The sequence below is a fragment of the Condylura cristata genome, unplaced genomic scaffold, assembly GCF_000260355.1.
Source record: "Condylura cristata isolate star-nosed mole 26May11 unplaced genomic scaffold, ConCri1.0 scaffold00011, whole genome shotgun sequence".
NCBI classification, from domain to species: Eukaryota; Metazoa; Chordata; class Mammalia; order Eulipotyphla; family Talpidae; genus Condylura; species Condylura cristata.
The window spans coordinates 17085643-17099853 of record NW_004567112.1 but is presented as its reverse complement, the minus strand read 5'-3'; the positions used below and the strand labels follow the sequence as shown (position 1 = coordinate 17099853).

Here is a 14211-nt window from a genome sequence, read left to right as displayed (position 1 = left end):
TCCATCTGCCTGTTCTGCTCCCCACTTTGTCTCTGGTGAATCCTCTCATCCCTACACCTCTGGCCTGTACCCCAGTTTTTGTGTGCATAAATAAATAGATCTTTTTAAAAATGAAATTAAAACCCTCCCTCCATGTGGCCCACCTCTCACAGCACTGTCACCTATGAGTGAAAAAGCCAGGCTGCCCAATGCAGCTCCTCATCTTTAGGTTCAAGGGCTCCCTGTTCTTCCAAAACAACTCTCAGTGAGGTCCCTGGTCTCCCCCAAGCTAGCTCCTTTCTTTTCTGACTAATGAAGAGAATCACAACAACCCAAGTATAAATCTCTGAGTTCTGTTCTTCATTTTAAAAATCTATAAATCTGGGCCCTCCCTGGTGGCCCAGCGGGTTAAAGCACAGCACTCAGAAGCTAAAGCCACTTCAGCATGAGTTCGATCCCCACCCTGGAAGAGACCCATATGGCACAACCTGCCCACTGCTCCCCTCAGCAGTGTACTTTGTCAGTCAGCCTGTTCTGCTCCCCACTCTGTCTCTGGTGAATCCTCTCACCGCCCCTGCACCTCTGGCCTGTACCCCAGTTCTGTATACATACATAAATAAATCTTTAAAAAAAAAGTTCCTAGGTGAATCTAACAAGACAGGTTTAGAAACTACTGCATTAAGGGACATTTACTCATTTTATTAGAAGTTATAGCACAAGATTCCTTTAAATAGCTACATCCTCTGCCTGACCCATTAAATATATGATTTGTAGAATTTGGTTTATCTAAGATAACCTATATTATTATTTACTAGAAACCTGTCTTCTACACTAAGCAAAGTCCTCTACGAGTGGCTACACTGAAAAGATTATATAGTAAGTTAACAAATGTCTATTAAGGAACCACCTTACCTCATATTTTCTATAGTTCACCAGCAAAGCTAGGAGGACAACAGCGTCATACCCATGCTCCCTACGACTTGGGGGGTGGGAGAGTATCTGTAACAAGAACCAAAAATGTGAGACTGCTAACTCCTAATTCCTGGGAATGCAGACAGAGAAAATTATGGAGGTGGTTTACCCAAATGTGAAAGCAGTGACTAGGGAATTGGCCTACCTGTAAAATTGCTTCAAATATACTGTTGATCATTACATACTCCAGGATAGTGTTCTGGCTGATGTTATCTGTCACCTGAATACAATGAAAGGCTTTTAAAGTCTACACAGAGGCACTCTGATAGCTCATGTATATCTCCTCCCCTAGCATATAAAAGAAACAGAAATGTTAAAATATTCTACTAGCTACTAAACCTTCCATTACCACTCCTGAAGCCAGCACCAGTCTTACAGACACCAGAAGGGTAGAAAATCAGGAAGCTAAAACTTTCTAAATCATTGAATTTCTCATATCCTCACAAAAGCATTTGTTCAACAGCTTCTTAGGTTTCATTCCTCCGGTACAAAGAAAGCACTTTATAAATTCAGAAGCCCTGGAGTGGAAGCCCTGGAAGTACTACTTGATGTAGAGAAACACCCTGCCCTCTTCCTATAGAACGGTATAGGACAGCTTCCACTTACATAATAAAAGTCAGAAATAAGTAAAAAAAATTCAGTATCACAAAACTGTTTTCAAACAAGACCAGAAGAGAAGGAACAAATCTAAAAATCAAAAAAAGAGAGTAGTTCTCCACGAATGGCACTTAAGTGATAAATATCACAGATCCTACAGGTTAAAATGCCAACAGCTGCTCCAGGGAACAACTTCCAGGAAGTGAAGACCATATAACAACTTTCTTCCTCTATACATTGAATACCTCGGTAAAAAATTTTCTTTTACTGCCTAACTTTGGCCAGAAATATTCAAATAATTTTGTCCTTGCTGTCAATTAATATCCTTGACAAAGAAACCAATAGCTGGGTCACTTACAGTCACTAAGCAAAGGAGAAGTTTCAGGCATAAACTCTTCAGACTTTCAGAACCTTCTGCACAAAGCAATGAATCCAAACTCTCCATCAGGTTCTGAGAAAGAGAACCATTAAGTATTAAACCATTTCAAATAATTCCATTGTGTCTTTGTCGAGGGGTTATGTTACACAGGATAATGTGAGTAACACACAATAAAACACACACACAAAGAAACACCACCATTCCCTGAGGCCTAGGCCTTGCAAGATTAGAGAGAGAGACTACCTGGAGGCACAGGGGTTAGGTCTCAGCTTTATCAAGTTATCACCAGCCACTGCAGCACGAGCTTGATTCCCACCCAGGGAGCTGACCTACATGCGCAGCAGAACTCTCCTGTCTCACACACTGCTCCCCTCAGATCCACCTGTTCTGCTCCCCACTCTGCTCGGGTGAATCATCTTGCTCCCTGTACCTCTGTCCTGCACCCCAGTTCTTGTATGTCTAGTATGCATACATAAATAATAAATCTAAAAAAAAGATTAGGGAGAGAGAAGGCAGACATTAAAGTCTAGTTATTTTAGGGAAAATTCTTTAGAACAATAAAGAATTCACACTACCCAAACAAATGAATGTTTGCAGTCTATCATCCTCATATAAACCTTTAGGTTAGAATGAAATAATAATATTAGTTAAATTAAATTATGTACATAAGTTTAAAAATATACAGTAATTAAAATAAAATTTGATTAAATGAATTTAGCATAAACATATGGGTAAGTTCAAGGTTAGTAGTAATAACTGAATGACTGTCGATACATTTCATTAGTTTTTGATAAAGAGAATATATCACTTGATGCAGGTACACTGAACAGACAACAAAGAAGACAGAATCACCACAGTCTATTACTGGCCATATGCACTGTTCAGCAAAGCATGTTCGTGTCCATCTGGTCAATGCTGATAAATAGTATACTTGGAGCTTATCATTTGTACTAACAACCAATTGATAGATCCAAAGTAATCAAAAGATGAAACCTGGCCTCTCTTGGCCTTCCTTGGCACAAGGAATTAGTCTCAGTACTATGAAGCTACCAGCAGCCACTGTAGCTCAAGTGCCATCTATATCTCTCCAGTCTCTCCCACTGCTCCCAGTGTATTTCATTGGGTCTGCCTATTCTGTTCCCCATTCTGTTTCTGGTGAATCCTCTCATCTCCCCAATCTACTTCTTGCTTGCACCCCAGCTCCTATATGAAAAAAATAAATAAATCTTTAAAAATAAAAGAAAAAGAAACCCTTAGAAGCTACAACAGAAGTAGGAAGAAAAGCAGTATTTTACATTAATGAAGGAGGAGAAACAATGAAGAATAAGGATATAACATGCTGGAAGAGCAAATGAAGATTCAAATAAGCTATTCAGTTCAATTCAACGAATATATAGGCTCACTATATGATAATAATTGTGCCTTCAAAAGCATTTAAGAAAAAAATATGGCAATGACTTTTAGTGGTCACCAATTCTCTCTTATTTTTAGCCCATTTAGAGTATAAAATAAGTACAGTTTTCATTCAATAGCTACTATGACAGAAAAACACATGAAGGAAGGAAATTAGCAAAGAAGTCACCTATTGCAGAATGCCTCAGGGTGGGTCATATATTGGTGACAGATGAGGCTGCTGAAGTAAACAGGGAACAGATCTTTGAAGTCTTATATCGTTAACTAGGGGATTTGATCTTTATCCTGTTAGTGACAGTAAACTAATGAGAGGTTTTAAAGGCAAAAAAGATTTGAGTATAAGTGTAGGGTAGGTACAGGTGACGTATTTAAAGATGGTGCCTAGAGGAAAGGTGACAAATGAAGACTAATCTATTAATTTTCTGAAAATAGTTGCCCATTTTTTATTTACCTTTGTATCCCTAGTGCCTGGCATATAGGAACCAAACAAATGTTTATCAAAAAAATGAATGAAGGCATCACTGCAACAGTTCTGGTGAGAGATAACAGGGATACAGACAGTCAGGGGGGAAAAAGAAAGGTCTGAGAATTATGAGCTGAGATAAAATGAACTGAGCTTGGTGACCATAGATATGAAACATGAGGGAAAGGAAAGAATCAAGGAGGACTCCTGGGTTTCCAGATTAAGGAACTATGAAGACAGGTGTCCCCATTCTTACAGAGAATGAATAAAGAAGAAAAAGGAGTTTCAGCTTATCTTAAGGCTGTGTGGTGGTGCTGAGAAAATAAAGAAGTCTCACACCTCTCCCAAGAAAAATAAATGTAAGAAAAAAGGATAGGCTGGCTGTCCTGACATATAAGGTGGATGAGAGTGGTAAAATCATTGCCTTCATTAGAAGTGCCCATCAGAGGAATGTGGTGTTAGCATTTTTATGGCCAGCCACTCTGACAAACGTTGTGGTAAATGTTGTCTGACCTATTGTTTAAACAAACCAGAAGACAAGTAATTGCATAGGGGTTAATAGAAGAAATCAACTAACAACAAAAAAATCTGATAAAATCAAAGTCACTGTGTTAAATAAGCAAGCTCAACTGTTTAAAACTAAAGTTACCTTGTATTATTAATTTGTTACTTCATAAGCATATGAAAAAACAATGATCACATGGTATATATTATAAAATACACTGCTAGCCTTTATTCTGCAGAGAAAGTATGCCTCAATTCAAATTTGAATTTCAAATATTCCTTTACTCAGATAAACCAAATCTGTAAAATAAAAACCAAATTCAAGGCCCCATTCAATCATGTGTATCTATGTGTCTAAATCCTTTATTATGTCTGTCTGCACATGGAATCCTTAAGCTGCCGTCAGAAGCCAACCAGCATACACACAGTTGCTGTTTATACCTCACCTTCATACACAGCTCCGCCTTGTCAAAACCCATGAGCATGTTAATAATGTCAAACCCAGACGTAGACTTATTTTTCTGATGGACTCCTCGAATGAGAGCACACAAGGTCTGCAGAAAAGAAAAGAATTCTTTCTAGAAAAGCAGTCTCAAAATGAGAAGGGCACTGGACCTATAAACTCATTGCAACTTCAGAAACTCCTTCTTTCTTACATTCGAGTGTTCTATTATTCTGAGACAGTCTAAGTCTTAATCTGTGCCAAATCCAGAAATTATAAACAAATAACAACTGAAACTATCATTATCCTTTGTTTGTTTTGGTCATCCTCTTAAAAAAGTGCACTGCAGACAAAGACTAGAAAGTAATATTTAAAAAAATAAATAAATCTTGAGTTTGAAACATGAGACTGGTGGAAGTTTTCCTTTATTTATATATGTTTTAAGATTCAGAGTTTATCATTTCTAATAATTATTTTAACATAACTACAAAATCCCAAAAGGCTTCATGCCAATTTATTTCCATTAAACTAAACAGTTTATAACACATGCCCCCAGTGTAAACCACCACAATTAATGGAAGTGTAATTTCCAACTTTCAATGCATCCCTGCAACTTTGGAGGTCAAAATGTGGAACTCAGTATAACAAAGGTTAACAAGGCTCCAGGATAAGCATGGTTCTTCTTTCTGGGGCATCAGCTCAAGAAGTAATTTCTCTATACTACAGATGAGAAAACTAGGGCTCATGAAGTAATCTGCAAATCGAATAAATTAGAAATGTAATCCTTTATGCTGTCATGGATTCTCCAATCACTAACCTCAGGTACTCAGCTCAATTTAGGCTACACAACGGCTACTAGATGATAAACTTTGGAATTTTGTTTATCATTCATTAAAAAAACTGATTTCTATAGTTCTATTTGCTAGACACTGTTTATACACAAGAAACAAAGTATTGAATGAAACTTTCAAGGCTTTTGCCTTCAAAAGCCTATCAGACATCCCCACATTGTACAGAACATAAACAGTAATTCATGAAACTGTCACTGAAAGAATCTTCACCTTGATCATGCCACTTGGCATTAACAATACTGATTCTTAAATGTTTTAGTTACAGACCTTTTTGAACAAACATAAAAAATGTACATATACACAGATATTACATATAATTTTAGGGAGTAAAAAACCCTCCAAAGTCTCAAATTAAAAACTCCTGATTGAATAAGAAAATACAATAGTACTATCTTCTGATTTATTTTATAGATGATGCATCCTTGCCTCAGTTTCTACTCTATCTCTTCCTTTCCTCAAGTAATAATAAGTATTCTACCAAGCAATCTGCCTTGACATTAGATCAAGTCCTACAAATGGACAAGACTGTTATTATAAGCATTACTTTGTTTAACCAGGAAGATGGCTATGCCATATGAAATTACTTTAAAAAAAAAAAAAACAAAGAAAAAGAAAACCATCATGCGGGGCTTCCCTGGTGGCCCAAGGAATTAACTCTCAGCACTATCAAGCTATCAGCACCCACTACAACAGGAGTTCAATACCCGGTCAGGGAACTGACCCACATGGGACAGTCCCCTCACTGCCCCCCTCAGCAGTGTGTTTCAGTGGATCTGCCTATTCTGCTCCCTACTCTCTGGTGAATCCTCTCACTCCCCGTACCTCTGGCCTGTACTCCAGTTCTTATATGCATAAATAAATAAAAATAAATCTTTAAACAACAAAAAGAAAGAAAACCCTCATACCTAGGGAAATTCTAGGTTCCTCACATTCCCACAGATGTATTATAATTCCTTCCTCCTATTAAACAAGACTTTCCAGTCTCCCAGCCTTGTACCTGCAATGCATTAACAACTCGAATTGGATGTTCCTCTCCCAGAGCCTGTATGCAGTGTTGAAATAAGCAATTGATATTGTCCTTGATCTTCATTAACTCCTCCCCATCAAGAGATTCCAGCTTGCCTTCTAGATATTCTAAATTCACCTGCCAAACAAACAATAAGGACCTGAGTGCAGTTTTAGTGACACTTCGAACAGATAAGGAGGCAAATTCAGCTGCCAGGAAAATTCATTGATAGCAACAACTCTTACCTTCATGAGGAAGAGCTCTTCCCAAAATCGAGGACTGTACTTACTAGGGTCCTCTGTCTGAAACCAGAAGATAAGCAGGTTCAACATCCCCAGCTAACACCAAAGCATTAAGAATACATTTGAAAAGTACACATAATCACATATAATCAATCTTACCTTTCAAAATTAACTTTGAAAATACTTGGTCATGGGCCCTCTCTGGTGGCACAATGGGTTAAAGTGCAGCACTGTGAAGCTATCCGCAGCCACTGAAGCACGAGTTCGGTCCCTGGTCAGGGAAGTAACCCACATGGCCTGGCAGACCTCTACTGACCATCCACTGCTCCCCTCAGTAGTGTATTTCAGTAGATCCTCTTGTTCTGCTTCCCACTCTGTCTCTGGTGAATCCTCTCAACCCTGCCCCCCCACACACACACACACATCCCTCTGGCCTGTACCTCAGTTCTTGTATGCATAAATAAATCAATCTTTAAAAAAAAAAAAAAAAAAAAACTTGGTCATTTTAAACTGCTATAATGGGAAAGAGTACAATAGTTTTGGGTTTTCCTTCCCCCAAGTGGAAGACATTCTGCATGGACATAGATTCTCTGCACTGAGAGCTAAATGACAGTGCACAGAATTTCAGTGTCATTTTGTTATTGATACATGAAAATCAGGAGACTAATAAAACTAGCATTTCCCATCCTCACTGCTCACTCAAGCAGGTGTGGGGGGCAAAGGGGCTCACCAGAGACGGACTGGGGAGCAGAACAGGCAGATGTACGGAAATACACTTCTGAGGGGATCAGGAGGCGGTCAGGAGAGGTCGGCTGGACCAGAGGGTTAGCTCACTGGCTGGGGATCAAACTTCTACTGCAGTGGCTGTCGATAGCTTAATAGTGCTGTGTCTTTAACCCCTTGTGCCACCAGAGAGGCCCCAAAAGATAAATCTTTTTTTAAAAAATTCATTTTTCCCCTTTTTACCCAGCTCATGGCAAATTATAAAAATAATATAATAATGATCTATGTTCATTAACACATGATCATAATTCCTATCAGGGAAAAAGTTTATTCTCATCCTCATTTCTATATCTCACCCTCTGAAGAACCGGCAGAGGTAACATTATTCTCATTTTGGAACAAGAAACTAAGGAGTCAAGCTGAGAACTCAGGGCTTCAGGCCTTACCATAAAGATCTCATCATACATCAGCACTACTTTCTCCTTGAGGGGTTTTTTGGAGGCTGAGGACTTCCGGAGCAAACCCCCTCGTTTCTCTACCTGTGCCATGGTGAGAGAATCTGTGAAAAGAAAGTTCACAATCAGTGCTAGAAATGTTTTTCAAGCATTCTGGAGAGTCTCTCTAAACACCGCTCAATGAGGGCTCTCTCCTATGGTGCAACGAGTTTAAAGTTCAACACAATGAAGCTGTCCACAGCAACCACAGCATGAGTTCGCTCCCCAGCCAGGGAGCTAACTCACATGGCATGGCAGGCCTCTCCTGACCTGCCTGCTGCTCCCCTCAGCAGTGTATTTCAGTCAACCTGCCTATTCTGCTCCCCATTCTGTCTCTAGTAAATCTTCTCACCACCACCACCCCATCTCTGGCCTGTACCTCAGTATGCATAAACAAATAAATCTTAAAAAAAAAAAAATACCTCTCAATGGGAAATTTTTTAGGAAGAAAAAAATGATAAATAACTGTGCTACAGAATTTGTGTCTCCAACACCTCCTCCCCATCAGGTAATGTCAAGGTTTAAATCATTAGTTGGCCTACAGCACAACACATTTTACATCCTTAAAACATGCCAGTGGAATGGCTTGAAGAAAATCCAAACCAAGCAGGAAAGTATAACTAGCTCCATCTATAATGGGCCTGGCTATATATTTAAGGTTGATGGAAGAAAGGCCACAAAGCACACACTGCCCATAGACTGATGGTGAAGTTAAATTCCACGTATTGATCGAGCTTAGGCCCATTAAGGCAGGAAGTGTGCTGCAGACTGATGTGCTCCATTGATTTCCCCAAAGAAAGTAGAGTCCTCGTCACAGCAAAGTACTTGGCCTTCACTGCCTCATAAATCACACTGCACTTGACTGTCTTCAAAAATTCCTCCAGAAAGAGACCCAAGGCAGAAAACAACAGTTAAAATGGCCAAAAATTAAATTTGATTTCAAAATAACTGAATATAACAATATATTCCTTTCAAACTTATATATATTTCTAACACTACTAAAGATCAAACTTGTGTATTTTTCAATTATCAAAGTAGTTCCATGAATCATGCCCAAAATTTTCCATCTTGCTTCAAAGAATTCGCATTTTTTTGAAGTATGAACTAGAAATGCCACAAGTCTCCCCTATGGATTTATACTTATTACCTTGTTTTTCTACAGTCTTTCTATTATTGACAAAATTCCTCTTTCTATATTCTAGTCCCTAGTTGTGAAACCTAATCTCATGCATTGGCAAGTATGAGAGGTTGCAAGGAGCCTGATTTTACTTCCAGAAATATCTAAAACAACAGAATAAAATTAATTTTGTTCAAAGACTTTTGGAAAACTTTATTTCTAATCAAAATTTTGTTTAAAGAATAGATGCATCCAGTAAACCAAAAGATTAATTTCAAACACTGACTGTCTTGAATATGTATAGCCAAAAAGGAGATTTTGGTTATTTGAGTAAATAACCAAAACAGAAAATTTCCCAACTAGAGATTAAGCATCTTTAGTCCAGGAACTACATCTTACATTTTGTCTATAAGCATGTGACTCATGATAATTGCTCAGTGCATGTTCATCACTGAATGATTCTGAAATATAGGAAAGGGGTGGTGTTAAAAAAAAAAAAAAACCCAAAAGTAGATGACTGGATTAAAAAGATGTGGTACATATACACAATGCAATATTATTCAGCAACCAAAAAAAAAAAAAAGAAACACATGTCTTTTGCAGCAACTTGGATGGAGCTGGAAAAGATCATGCTTAGTGAGATAAGCCAGAAAGAGAAAGAAAAATACCAGATGGTTTCGCTCATAGCAGGAGTATAATGGACCAGGCGAGAAAATAATAAGAATAATGTACAGCCATATACCAGAGACATTTTGTGGGGGTAGAGTGGGGAATGGGATCAAAAACAGCCGGGGGGGAAGAGCTCGGGACTATGGTGATCGCACACCAGTGATTTGGTGATGGGAAACCCATGGGGATTACAATTGAGATGAAAAAAAAAAGTACAAAATGATGTAAAAATAAACTGTTATATTAATTTAAAAATAAATAAATAAATAAATATGATGGACAAAAAATAAATAAACTATTGTATTATTAAAAAAGAAGAAAAAAAGCCCTATTTAAATAAAGATAGGCCTATCTCCATTGAGGCCTCACTAAGCCATCAAATTCTATGACAGCTCAGAGAAAACTGAAGGAAAAATTATCAACAAAGAGGATTCTTTTGGGCAATTTACACTATATTGATCATAGCTTTCCCTCAAAGCATGAAATATACCTTTAGTTCAAAACATTGCTGTGTCTTTTAAACAGACTGTCAAGAGGAAGATGTCCTTATCAAGGGAAAATAAATTGGAAATCAAGAGGACCCTATCAAAATAAATCAAAAATAATGCAATTCTAAGCTTAGCACATATAGATCTTCTGTTTGCTCAGCTTCAACCAGTTGATTAGGGGAATAGCAGGAACCAGGTTCCTGGGTGGGAAAGCATGTTTACAAACGTCCTCCTCTGAGGATTTATAATTGGATTACAGCTAATCAATGCCCAACCCAAATCTAATAAACTCACTTTCTCTATTTCAGAATCAATACTTTCTAATAAGCAAAAAGGAATAGGCTAGTAGTAGAAAACAATTCCAATCCAAAGTGCCAAATTTCCTAAGAAATTAAATTCTTTTCATCATTCTACTTCCACTCAGAGCAGGGGAGGAATTCAACCATTGGCATCAACTCATTACTCTCTGTCATCACCTCAAGCAACTGGAATTTACCACTCAAGCTATCTGAGATCTGACCAGATACCAAATTCAGGGTCTCCTCCTGCCAACACCTCTATGCATGGAACACAGCAAAACAAGTGTTTCTAGGGTGGTGGACTCTAAGAAATATAGAGCTCTTACAAAAGCTTTTTTTGTTTTTTTTTTCTTTGAAGAGGGAGTGTCTCAGAAATTAAGCTTGCTCTCCTAAATTTGAAAGCAAAATATTTGAATGACAGAATAGTAAATTGCAGTACATCCATAATGTGAATGTAACATGTTTACATTTTCTTAATCCTTTCTTTCATTTCACAGTTCTACTGGCAGAATGATCACTAGCTGAGGGGCAGTTAGGCATAATGAAGAAAAGAAAGCAGCATTTTATGACTGTGCCATGATCTCTGCTGACAAGGTTTTTTAATTTTTATGGTAAGAAAGCAAATACAGATCACAGTAACCCCACAGAAAAGTTATTCATCATAGATTTTAACAGAGTTTCTCAGAAATGAGACACAGTAGACAAAGTATAAAAAAGAATCAGGTAACTTTTCAACAGTAATTTCATCTACTATCAAACTTCGGAATGGTTCCAAACTGCCCCCCAACTGAATGGTAAATCAATGAAGTCTTTTATTCCTAAAGCTCAGGACCTGCTGGTCCCATGACTTGCAGCACAACTTCTCTCTGAAAGGTCCAAGTCATACAACTTTTCAAAAACTGTATCTTAACCCTATACTCCTTAAATGCACATCACTTCACAATCCGAAAGGATGAAGTAGCCAAATATCGAGACTTTTAAAACCTAAAGCAAAAAACTCTTTCATGTCTAATATACAAGGAATTTTAGTTATACTTAGCCATTAATTGAATGTACTGCTTTCTTGAACACAATATATGCAAATTCCAGTATTAGAAAATTCACTTAACAGAAATGGACTCCAATTTCCAAGTTAACTACAATTAATTTGTAAAAACTCTGGGTATTGTACACTGAAAACTATAAACCACTATCAAAAGAAAATAAAAACACAAAGAATTGGAAAGACATTCTGTGTTCATGTATCAGAGACCGATATTATCAAAATGGTAATTCCACCTAAAGCAATAAACAGATTTAATACAATCTCTAGTAAGATCTCAATGGCATTCTTCACAGATACAGAATCCAAAAACAAAAATCCTAAAATTGACATAAAACCACAAAAGACCTTGAATAGCCAGGACAATCCTGAGGAAGGTAGCACTCCTGCATGCCTATGATTATGCAGGCATTTCTTTTCAAAAAGCTTTTTCCTTTGCAAAGCAGTTGTAGCAGCTGCTGTCCTGCCTACCTACAGCAAGCACCACTTTTCTTTCTCCTTTTCCTAATTAACCTGTACATTTAAAATATATTTTTAAATATTTATTTATTTATGCATACAAGAACTGGGGTACAAGCCAGAGGTGCAGAGGGAGAGAGGATTTACCAGAGACAGAATGGGGAACAGAGATTAACTGAAATACACTGCTGAGGGGAACAACAGGCAGGTCAGGAAAGGTGTGCCACGCCATATGGGTCACCTCCCTGGCCAGGAATCAAACTTATGCTGTAGTGGCTTCAGAGCACTTTCTAATGCTGTACTTTAACCCATTGGAGGGCCCAACTTTTAAAATATTTTTTTTAATCCTGAGGAAAAAAATAACAAAATGGCCTCAAACTATACTACAAAACAACAGTAATCAAAACAGTAAAGTTTTGATCTAGTGATTAAATCTAGTGATTAAAAACAGGCACACTGATCAACAGGATATAACTTAGAGGCAAGAAAAAGGCCACACATACACAATTAGTTTATGACAAAAGAGGCAAGAGCATATAATGGAGAAGGAAAAGCTCTTCAATAAATGGCACTGAGAAAACTGGACAGCCACATGTAAAAAAATGAAGCTATATCTTATACCAAATTTAAAATCAACTGTAAATGGATTAAAGTCTTGCATATAAGATCTGAACCCATAAAACACAAAGAAGCATAGGCAAAAAGATCTCTGACATCAGTATAGTGATGTCTTTATGGGTTCCCAGAGAAACAAAACAAATAGAAACAAATGGAGCTATCAATACAGCAAACTAAAGAGTTTCTGCAAAGCAAAATAAATTATTGTTAAAACAAAAGGGCAGCCTACTGAATGAGAGAAGGTATGTACAAACCATATATCATCCAAAATATATAAGCATTTAATACAATCCAAAAAAGATACAGCCAGATTTAAAAAAGGACAAAGATCAAAATAGACTTTTCACCCAAGAAGGCTATCCAAATAGCCAACAAACACATGAAAAGATACTCTAAATAGTTTTATCATTAGGGAAATCAAAATCAAAATTAAACAAGGGGCCTTCCTGAGGTGTAGGAGTTAAAGACAGCACTATCAAGCTATGGCCAGCCACTGCCTCATGAGGCCAGGGAGCTGACTCACATGGCACAGAAGACCTCTTCTATCTCCCTTGCTGCTCCCCTCAGCAGTACATCTGGGTAATTCAGTACATCTGCCTGTTCTGCTACCCACTCTTTCTCCAGTGAATCCTCTCTCTTTCTGTCACACACACATATACAACACCTCTGGCCTATTCCAGTTCTTATGTGCATAAATAAATAAATCTTGTTTTTTTTGTTTTTTTTTTTTATTTTATTTATTACAAAGTTTATTTTTACATCATTTTGCACATTTTTTTTTCCATCTCGATTGTAATCCCCGAGGGTTTCCCATCACCAAATCACCCCTGTGCCACCACCATAGTCCCGTGCATTTCCCTCCCTTCCCCCCCCCCCATTTTTGATCCCATTCCCCACTCCACCCCCACAGAATGTCTCTGGTATATGGTTGTTCATTATTTTTGTTATAAATAAATCTTGTTTTAAAATTACAAGATTTCACCTCACACGGGTTAGAATGATTATTATAAAAATGTCAAGAATAACATTCAAAAACATTTCAACCAGTATATTAAAGAAAGGACAAAAAACGGAAGGAGCAAGCAGGAAAATTCATAAAAACTTATGTGTGCCCACAAGGAATGTGCCCCTCCCAAAGAGAAGCTGTCTATATCAGGGCAGTCTCTCCACCAGCACCTAGCACCAGTACTCTGCCCATCTATGCAGGTGTTTCTTTCCAACCACTCTTACCCTTTGCAGGGCAGCAGCCCCCTGCCTGTCTGTGACCTGAACCATACTGGGACTTCTCTGCACTGACCTCCCTCAGTTTAGGCCGCTCTCCTAAGGCTGCCTACCTGCAACCATGCAGGTATCTCTCTCTGCAAACCTATCCCTTCAGGAGCAGGGCAGGAAGCTTGTAACTATGTAAGTATCTTTTCCTCTTCTGTCTCTTTCTAATAAACTTACTCTTTAAA

The 14211-nt window shown here is 37.9% G+C and overlaps 1 protein-coding gene and 1 pseudogene across 1 annotated transcript in view; one reads left to right on the top strand and one right to left on the bottom strand.

Annotated features, from left to right (window-relative positions):
- LOC101627384 (chromosome unknown open reading frame, human C10orf76) overlaps positions 1 to 14211 on the bottom strand; it is a 167012-nt gene that overhangs the window by 144112 nt on the left and 8689 nt on the right. The window contains exons 2-8 of the mRNA XM_004680499.2: positions 8018 to 8130; positions 6852 to 6908; positions 6598 to 6744; positions 4754 to 4861; positions 1907 to 1999; positions 1097 to 1171; positions 892 to 978 (exon numbers count right to left, since the gene is read on the bottom strand). Coding sequence (XP_004680556.1) covers positions 892 to 978; positions 1097 to 1171; positions 1907 to 1999; positions 4754 to 4861; positions 6598 to 6744; positions 6852 to 6908; positions 8018 to 8119 — 669 coding nt within the window. The 5' untranslated portion in view covers positions 8120 to 8130. The remainder of the gene's footprint in view (positions 1 to 891; positions 979 to 1096; positions 1172 to 1906; positions 2000 to 4753; positions 4862 to 6597; positions 6745 to 6851; positions 6909 to 8017; positions 8131 to 14211) is intronic.
- Positions 2655 to 4347, top strand: LOC105853489 (annotated as a pseudogene).